At 30.8% G+C, this 9953-nt stretch overlaps 1 protein-coding gene across 4 annotated transcripts in view; it reads right to left on the bottom strand.

Annotated features, from left to right (window-relative positions):
* Window positions 1-595: 595 nt before the first annotated feature.
* LOC108687044 (monocarboxylate transporter 3) overlaps window positions 596-9953 on the bottom strand; it is a 25833-nt gene continuing 16475 nt past the window's right edge. For 2 of the 4 annotated variants that reach the window (XM_018192641.1, XM_018192639.1), the window contains exons 2-11: window positions 4936-5239; window positions 4400-4543; window positions 4109-4314; window positions 3761-3989; window positions 2970-3427; window positions 2603-2831; window positions 2336-2511; window positions 2035-2257; window positions 1674-1921; window positions 1000-1149 (exon numbers count right to left, since the gene is read on the bottom strand). In XM_018192641.1, coding sequence (XP_018048130.1) covers window positions 1000-1149; window positions 1674-1921; window positions 2035-2257; window positions 2336-2511; window positions 2603-2831; window positions 2970-3427; window positions 3761-3989; window positions 4109-4314; window positions 4400-4543; window positions 4936-5239 — 2367 coding nt within the window. Of the gene's footprint in view, window positions 1150-1673; window positions 1922-2034; window positions 2258-2335; window positions 2512-2602; window positions 2832-2969; window positions 3428-3760; window positions 3990-4108; window positions 4315-4399; window positions 4544-4935; window positions 5240-9953 lie in introns of all 4 variants that reach the window. The other 2 variants (XM_018192638.1, XM_018192637.1) reach the window with 2 other exon arrangements.

Genomic DNA, 9953 nt, shown 5'->3' with positions numbered 1-9953 from the left:
TGTGTGTGTGTGTGTGTATATATATATATATATATATATACATATACATTTGTCGCAAGTATGCAAGAAAATATCTCTCTGAATCATGAATATAATTCGAGTAATATCTTTGGATGTGGCCAAAAATAGATTTAACTAACATGATAAGTCATTGGTGGGATTTTTTTTTATCAAGGATGGTCAATCGTATGTTGATTAGAAAAAAAACATCGTCGTTGTTTCGTACGAGTTATTTTCGCAAAATATATTACAATTAATAGAGTGCACAGATAAATTCATCTATACATTCTTAAGCGTCATAATTAAAAGCATCCAATCAGCGATACCTTGACCAATCCTATGCTTGCGTACCATATAATTATCGAATTATACAGTATCGTATTTCTATAATGCAGATTATATAATAATTTATACAAGATTACTCGATATGCAAGAGCATTTTTTTAGTTTAATATTTCTCTCTCTCTCTCTCTCTCTCTCTCTCTCTGTGTGTGTGTGTGTGTGTGTGTGTATACACGCGCGCACGCGCACACTCACCCACCCACACACACACACACACCCACACCCACCCACCCACACACACCCACAACACACACACACACACACACACACGCACACTCACACACACACACACACACATATATACTGCTTGATCGATACTGATTAGGTTAATAAAACATTCTATCTATTATTCACTATTACATATAGGCAACTAAGTAATTATCTGTACCTGATGGCATTTTCACGCATATATCGCATTTATTCGCTCCGATAAAAAAACAAAAATAATATGACAAACATTCAATAGTACATACAAGTCTAACTGTAAGTACGATAAAAAATTCCATCAGGTATGTATGCCACTAATTTGTGCTTTATCGATTAAGTGTGTAACAAAGAAGTACCTTTTTTTTAAGACTTCAAAAGTAGCAGCCCTATCACAGTGTGGCTCGGAGTGAAGGCGATTTTTATAATCCATTTAAAAAAGATCAGAAGTATTTATAAAACAGATTCTATTTGCTTGATCTCTTTCTCGGGTGGCTCTAAGGGTGACGGCGCAGTTTCTACTATCTCCGGTATATCTTCCTCATTCTCTTCTTCAATATCTTCGTCGATTGGAGTCAATGTATCTAATATCACAGGTTGAGTCTGCAACAAGTAAAATAATTTGATAATTTTCGTAGTAAATTCGATATTATTATAAGCTAGTGCAAAAAAAACCATTTATTAAAAATGTGGCCATGGAACTAATATTAAATATTAAATAAAACTAATATTAAATATAAAAGTCACGATATAATTAAATATTTACAGCAAAAGAAAATTACTATAGTGATGCTAAAACAATATTTTAAGGCAAGGAATACAACGAAATGATGAATTATAATAAATTTTATTTAAGAAAAGCTCTAAGATTTTAAAAATAGACTCTCGTCCTCTGAAGGTTAAGTAACATCGAAAAATTGGCAAAGATTGAAAAGTTCGTTTTACAACATAGAAACATCTTTAACATCGAAAAATTGGCAAGGATTGAAAAGTAAAAAAATTTTTAAAATTATCATAAACTAATTATAGAGTCTTAAGCTTAGAGCATCTTAAGTCATTAAAACGATCTTGAAGCAAGAACGAATTATAAATACTGACTAAAGATTGAAAATTATATGATTACTTACCTGCGGTGTAGTACACCGTTTCATAGCAGGGGCCATGAAACTAGTAATAGTGCTCATAAGGAAGAAGAACCCTGCCATGAAGAACGGGATACTGTAACTCTGCGTTGCATCATAAACAGCGCCCGCTAAGGGTGAGCCAATTATAGCGGCAGCCCCTCTGAATAGAATTAAAAGGCCGAAAGCGTTCGTTAACTTGTCTAATCCCAAGAGATCCACCAAGATGATCGATGTTAATGAGATATATCCAGCTAAAATCCAAATCATAAGATAATAAAAATATTCAAAATGAGATAAATTTTCATACTTGACAATTTCAACTGAAATAATGGATGTTTAATAGTTGCGTAGTTGAGATACTTACATATTGCTATCCCAAAAAATATGCTCATGATGATGTAAGCGGCATAACTATGACAAAATGGTGTAGCGGCTACTGCGATTGTAGATATAATTAAGCAAATATTGTTTAGTAATAAGGAATCGACTTGCGGAAAATCGGCAACATATCCACAAGCCACACGACCTATGGTGTTCGTTATTCCAATAATAGATAATAAAAATGATGCAGAATTGCTTTCAATTCCCTTAAAAAAGGAATAATATTCATTGAATCATGATATTGCATAATTCAGTGATATACTAAAGATTGATAAATAACATACATCTAAGACCGCAGCATCTACCAGATATACAAAAGGAACATACAGTCCAGCCATACCAAACACATTGCTAATACCAATTAGAAGGAAAACAGGATCTTTCAATAAAGACATATCCATCATTGTCGCTAAAGCTTCCTTAAACGAGTCAGGCAATACCAAACAAGGACATAAAGGTTCTAAAAAAATTAAAATTTATGTTATTTTTCTGGCCTTTAATATTGTTTAAGTTTTATATATATATATATATGAAAAAAAATGTATACATACGTTGTTGTGCTTTTTCGATATCGATGTCTTTCAAATCACCACGTACAGATTTGGGAATAGATACAACACTCTGACGGTAATTGGCAAGGGATTTCTGGCTTTGGTATTCTGGTAAATTGACTACACTACCACTGTAGAAAATATCCTTTCTCGATAAGGGACGGACAATCATTGGTTTCTCTTTTTGGATACTAGCTTTACTGGTAGTAAAAGTAATACTCTCACCATCCTAATATCGAAAGAAGATACGCACATGTTTGTTATTAGATTATTTAAAAAATATTTATGCAAATGACTTGTTTAGAAAGAATAATAAAGACATTTTCTATTGAAAAAAAAAATTGAATCTGTTAAATATCTGACTTACATCAACCTCAGCATTATTATTTCGCGATCCCAACATACTGCTAGTAGAAAGTCTCAGATGCAAGCTCTTTCTGATATCTCCGTTAGAATTAAGCGTTGTCCTAGAATTCTTTATTGCACTAAGGCTAGGCTTGTAGCGTTCGCTGGTACTCGTTTTACGAATTCTGTCAAAGAATGGCACGGAGCCGTTTTTAGGCAAACCTTGAACGTGGGTCGTGAAAGCCGGCTGTGACGCATTTCTGGGGATTATCGTCTTATTAAACTCGTTCTCGGGCTTCTCTGCGTCTTTCGTGTCTTTGGTTTCATCGATACTTTTTTTACTCTTGGACTTATTGGAAATATTTTTTAAATCCATACTGCCGCTATCACTGGTATGTCCACTAGATGAGTGCTCTTGCACCTTCACTTCAGATATGGTGGGAAGGGTTGGCACCGTCGGAACTGGTGTTAAAGGAGTTCCTTTAATATTACTTTTATATTATTTATTTAATATTACATTCAATGAAATATCGTATTATTATTTTAATTACTTGGAAAGCTCACGCGCCTGTACTTATTAAAACGACATAAGTATTGATTTTAAAACAATTAAATTCCTGTTTTTAGAAAAAGAATTTTTCAATAATTCAAAAATTTTGAAATCAATTAAAATATTTTTACTTTATTTTAAGAAAGTATCTGATGTAACTAGTAAGATATATGATCGATTCAGTTTTCCAATATTTTGTGTGTATTTCACTTACTCCACTGTCCCACCAAAACATATCAAATTTGATGGTCAGAGTTCCTTACCAGGCACTAATTGGTCTAAATTGAAGCTGGAATGAACACCGGGATCAATATTAATGGGCATTTTCATCCTCTTTTCCATGGATCCGTCTGGTAACTGCACCATAAAGTAGGAGCCACCGATACTACCACGTTCCATTTGAAATCTCTTTTCTTCGGCCATTCTTTGCAGCAATGGCTTAACAGAGGAAGCTTTCGGATATTCCAGAGGTCTCATCATGGCACCGAATACCTAAAAATCATCTATTTTTTTTATCAGATATACGAGATGTCATCTCGATTAATCTAAAGCTTTGTGTTCCCTGCACAATCAGAGCAGCGAGGAGCAGCGTGATTTCACTGTTTACTTACTGCGCAATTTAAGATGAGGCCAGCCAGGATTAGGTTTGCTCCTTTCCAACTGTACGCCTCCAGCAACATAGTTGCAAGAGGCGCGAACGCGAACGTACCGAATCCCGATCCGCACACAGCGATGCCAGTAGCTAGAGATCTCTTGGTTTCAAAGTAATAGCCTACACAAACTACTGCGGGTAGATATATCAAACCGAATCCAATTCCTAAAAGAATAATTGTAGATACGTGAAGAATAAAAAGAATTGTCAAAAAAATTCAAATAACGCTGATCAAAAGATCATTACATACCTCCCATAATACCATAAGTCATCATAAGCATATTTACACTGCTTGAAAACGTCGAAAGTACAAATGCGGCGGCGCCTAAGAAACTTCCTGCCATACATACTGCTCTACAGCCATATTTATTCGTTAAAGCACTGACAATGGGGCCTACGACGAAGAAAAATTAACATATAATGTATATGTACAGCGATAAACAATACGTCACGATAGAAGTTATTTTAAGAATTATATTTAATTAGTAATTATATTTTTAATGACTATATTTAGTGTGAACTTTATCGAAAACATTACAACAAGATCACAATCTAATCTCCTTTCATCAAGATAAAACTTATATTTGAGGATTTTGTCCAAAAAATATGGTTGTTCGTTTCGTACTTCGCTATTAAATTTTTAGTATAATAAAATTTTTGCTAAGAAAAAATTAATTTTTTTTTCCTACGAAGGAGATGTCATTGCAATATTTTTCGACGGTGATGGCGTATCCTAGACTTTAAAGTTCAGGTAGCGAAATTAGAAAGGCATTTCGCGTATCTTACCAGCGCTGAGGTACATTCCAGACAACAACGAGCCAACCCAGGCAGTCTTGCCCTTTCCTTCCCCAAAGTACTTGACGAATTCTCCCAGAAAGACGCCGAACGTGTAGGCAATGCCATCCACTATCATGTTACACATGAACGATGCGAATACCACCACCCAACCATATCCGCCATCCGGCGGTGGTGGTATGTCGTGGTACTCGCAGAGCGAACCTCCCTCATCCTCAGGCGAAGTTTCATCGCCACCTGGTCCATCAGTGCCTGTTAATCTCGCTTGTTCTTCTACTGAGTATTCGCTCTCCGTCTGGAAGAAAAATATAATGCAATGATAACTAGTGTTAGTTTCAACAAATGATATGTCTTAAAAAATGATATAATACATTGTAAAGTAAAAGTATCCTGCTCATAAAATTTTATCTAAGGATGATATTCATTAGAAAATAATTATATTATATCGCGTGTAGAAGAATGTCTGAGAGAAAAAAATATTTTCAAATGTGAAATGCTTGTTTCTTATTCATGTCATAATTTTAGCAATATACGTGCATAGCTTGCATATACTAGGTGTCCGGAAAATCGGCGTCAATACGGAAGTGATTCGGGGCCCAAAAAGAAGGAAAAAAAGCTATATAAACATAAGTCCGGAAATCGTTTCCGAGTTATAAGCACTTTTATGTTAAAAAATTGAAATTATGAGATGGATAGGACATGGAAATCCAGTTGCTTGGCTCCCAAGATCAGATATGAATCCACTTAATTTTTATCTAGGATCAAAAATCAATAGTTTACAGAAATACACCCAATAATATTGACTTAAGAAAACAATCCCTGGATTCGAAGAAATAAAGAGAGATCCAAATGTTTTTCAAAGAGGTCGGAATTCTTTTGATAGAAAAATAAGGGCCTTCATGCTAAAGGTGATCATTGTATTTAATTTCTATTTAAATATCTGTTTATGTTTATCTAAAAATAATATAGTAATCGTATTTATAAATATCGAAAAATTAAAAAATAAAAAATAAAAAAAATTTTTAAATAAAATGTGTATTATTTATATTGAAACACTATGAAAAAAATTATGATTGTAATTAAGAAAAATAAATTTTAATTTGTTTAACATAAAAGTGATTATAACTCGAAAACGACTTATTTCTGGATTTATGTTTATATAGCTTTTTTCCTTCTTTTTGGATTCTGATTCACTTCCCGAAGTATTAACGCTGATTTTCCAGATACTCTATATATTGCTAAAATATGGCAATTATTACAATGTCCATTTATGCATTGCGATTCAATTTTTTTACTTTGTGATAATTTAGCGTGAATAATTACATGATAGTATACTTTGGATCATATATTCTTTTAACAATTTCACAGACAAACCAGTAAACACGTAATTGAGAGATATGTTGTACCTCGCGTGATACAAACGCGTTGCATTCGCCTTGAATGAGACTTGCTGTTCACCTTGAATGTTCGAAGAAAAAGCTTTTGTGTTGGTGCATAAATACTCATTCTCTAAAGTTTAATTCGTTGATTTACGAAATATAATCGATTAGATTTCTTATCATTTAATAAATCACGACAAATACAATATGTTCTTTATATATTTTAAAAGATATTAACATTAATAATAAATATCTTAAAATCAGCAAAATCAGAATATATAAGATTCAAACAAAATTGTTTTTTTTTTAATAAAAATTATCAATAAAAATTAATTTTTTATACATCAAAAATTAACTTGACATATTAATAATTTAATTTAACCTGAAATAACAACTAAATTAATCCATATTTTCAATTGTCTTTATGATTGCTTTTAAAAAATTATTTTTATCTTTTAATTTATTATAAGTAAATAAATTGAAAACCTATTTATAATATTTTCGGATTTTGCGCAAAAAATGTTTCTATACGCGAGAGACAAAATAATAATTTGTATTATTTTCTGCCTCTCGCATATAGAAACATTTTTTTTACGCGAAAGAAATAATGTTGAAAACAGGAACAAATGAGATTATTACACATGCACAATAGGAGAGAAAGAAATTAAAGAATTCGCATATATGCAAAACAGTACGCCACGGCTCGACGATTTCATTAATCGCAGAGTGTAACACGAGAACAGAACGCGTACTGCGCGCATTGGGATGATCTCATAACGCAAACGCCAGCATAGATATTAAATAGCTAACTGTGACTTAATCAGTTTCTAAGGATGCATCTGGCCAAGGTGATACACGTCGCTCATGTAGAATGCAACACCAAGACCGAATCGATAAAGGAACTGTTGTTTGCGATCCAAGCCGCATTTTGCAGAGATGTAATTATCTTTATTGGTATATCATTAACGTGCAATTCGTTACATGAAAAACAATACTTTAAATTATAGAGAGAGGATGAATTTTTTAAATTTTTCTATGTATAACGGAAAACGTAATCTAAAAACGTAAAACGATTCTCTGCATTTGAAATTCTAATTGAGGTTTTTTTACGAATAGAGATTGTCGATTTGAAGTTGTTGATATTCACAAAAAATATTGATTTAATCAGTTAATGTTATTTTCATTATATTATATTTTCATAATATTATATATTAATATAATGTATATTTATTTAATTATTATTTATTGCAAATTAGTTAATACTGCCGAATAATTCATTGGGTTGTTTAATCTGTAATTACATGCGATCATGTTGGGCTTTAATGGAAAAAAAAACTTATTAATATCGATGTATTATTATTATTAATATCGTACTAATCGACAAAGAGAAATATCAAGCTGCACCCACGCAATGCGGCTAATCAACGACGTTTTAATGCCCGCAGATGTTTCTATAATAATTACAGCTTATTGAGCCACGAGAATCAATGAGAAAGCAAAGTGTCCGAATATTAATTACTTCAATAAACAAAGAAGACAAAGGGGAATTTCAGTCATTAATAAACAATATTATTTATTCGAATTATTTATAATTTGTTTTACGCCCGTAATTCTACAACTCACGAATATAAGAACAACTTATAATAGACTATCATTTTATATAATATTGTTTTATATAATTATATAGAATATATTTTTATAAAATATAATTTGTGTAATTTTTCAATTACAGTTTTATTCTATGGATTCTATATAATTTTAATTTGCTTTGTGTGAGTTTCATATACTGTTAGATCTCAAAAGAGCAATGATAATCCAATAACTTAACGTTTTGTTATTTTTAACTATGATGTACGTCAAAATGTAAACCAATTCATTCATTTTTGTGATTAATTTCAAAATAAACAACGTATTAACATACGTTCAGTAAATAATAAATTAATTGTAAGTTTAAGTCAAATTTGATATATTTTCTTAAGTTAAAGTTAATTTGTTTTCATTGCTGTTAAATTAACGACACATTGAGTAGAAGCAGCGACTTATAGAAGAAATTAAAAATAACTGATATTGGGTAGTTTCGCCGAGATATCTAAAAATTTAGCTAGATATAGATTTGAAAGTAAAGGAGGATGGATAAAATTACCAGATTTTGGTCTAAACGAGGGCACCTTTCTTACGCATGTTTTCTTGTATTTTTTAATATGTTGAATCATTTGCAAACGATAATTTCAAACTGATTTGATGGAAACATGTTGTAAATCATATTATAAGTAGCACAACATTTTGTCAAAATTGATCTTTGATTGCAATTTTCAATATTTTTCTATCAGTTTAGCTTAATATTTGCAAATGATTTAGCACATCAAAAAGTACGAAAAAATATATTTAAAAAAGGTTTTGTCGCTTAAACTAAAATTGGCTATTTTGTTCAATGTCTTGGATAATAAATAAAATAGGTTAATTTTGATTAAAGCAATGATATTTTCCTTATATATGCTTTTATTTTCTTTAATATAATGAATAATTTGCAAATTTCATTTCGTTAAATTCAAGTTAAATGAATGGGAATATAAAAATTGTAATTAAAGATCAGATTTTAACGAAATTATGGTATTTTTAATGCGATTCCAACATATTCCCATTAGATCAACTTGAAATAATCATTTAATTTGCAAATGATTCAATACATAAAAAAATATTTTTTATAAAAAATGTTTTATATAAAAAAACATGCATAAAGAAAGATGCCCTCATTTAAGCTAAAATCTGATAATTTTACTCATCCTCTTTTTTAGACTGTCAAAATAATTACGTAAGAAAAAAATAATTACGACGCTTAAACTAATTGCTAGAATAACGCATGAAAAATTTTTCAGCATTCTCATCGTGCTGTTTTCTACACAAATATCTAGATGGACCAAAAATACTTTCAGATCTAATAAATTTTTAGCTATTTCAACAAAATCGTTCTTTTGATCATTCGATATATGAACATGTGTATAATTTCAATTTGCAGTCTCGCATAGATTTCGTATAATTTCAGTCGTGTTTTATCGTCACATTAAGAAAAAAATCATTTATTCATTTATTGACTGAATTAATTTGTCTTTATTTCTTTCATTGGAAAATGTATTTTAATTAAATGTAATTCCTTTCTAATTAATTCTCCTTCTTTTCTTTCTATTACTATTATGTTCTCCTTCCACTACATATTCTTCAACACAATATCTTTGTCTCTTGTCCGTAATCATTGTTTATTAAATTGTTTGAAAATAACGTACTTAATATAATTATTCTGTTTTGATATCTCGGTGATTGTGAACTATTGCAATTTGGAAATACTAGTCAATTAAAAGTACAAATAATTTATATTTAGATTGATTTTAAGTTATACAATATGATATCAAATTATATAATATTAATCAATAGTTATTTTAATTTAGATACTGAGAATGCTTTTAATCTTGAAATTGCAATGGATGAATTTGAATTGCATTACTGCCTGCAACAATTGAAGGATATGGAGAAGTAAGAACAACATCATGAACATAAAATAACATCGCAAGTTTAGTTTCATTAAATTGTACACTGAAAATGACTCGATAGGGGTTGAAACGTATGGTTATATTT

This window comes from Atta colombica, unplaced genomic scaffold (assembly GCF_001594045.1).
Source record: "Atta colombica isolate Treedump-2 unplaced genomic scaffold, Acol1.0 scaffold198, whole genome shotgun sequence".
NCBI lineage: Eukaryota > Metazoa > Arthropoda > Insecta > Hymenoptera > Formicidae > Atta > Atta colombica.
Note: the sequence above shows the minus strand (reverse complement) of the source record. Positions and strands in the feature narration are given on the sequence as shown.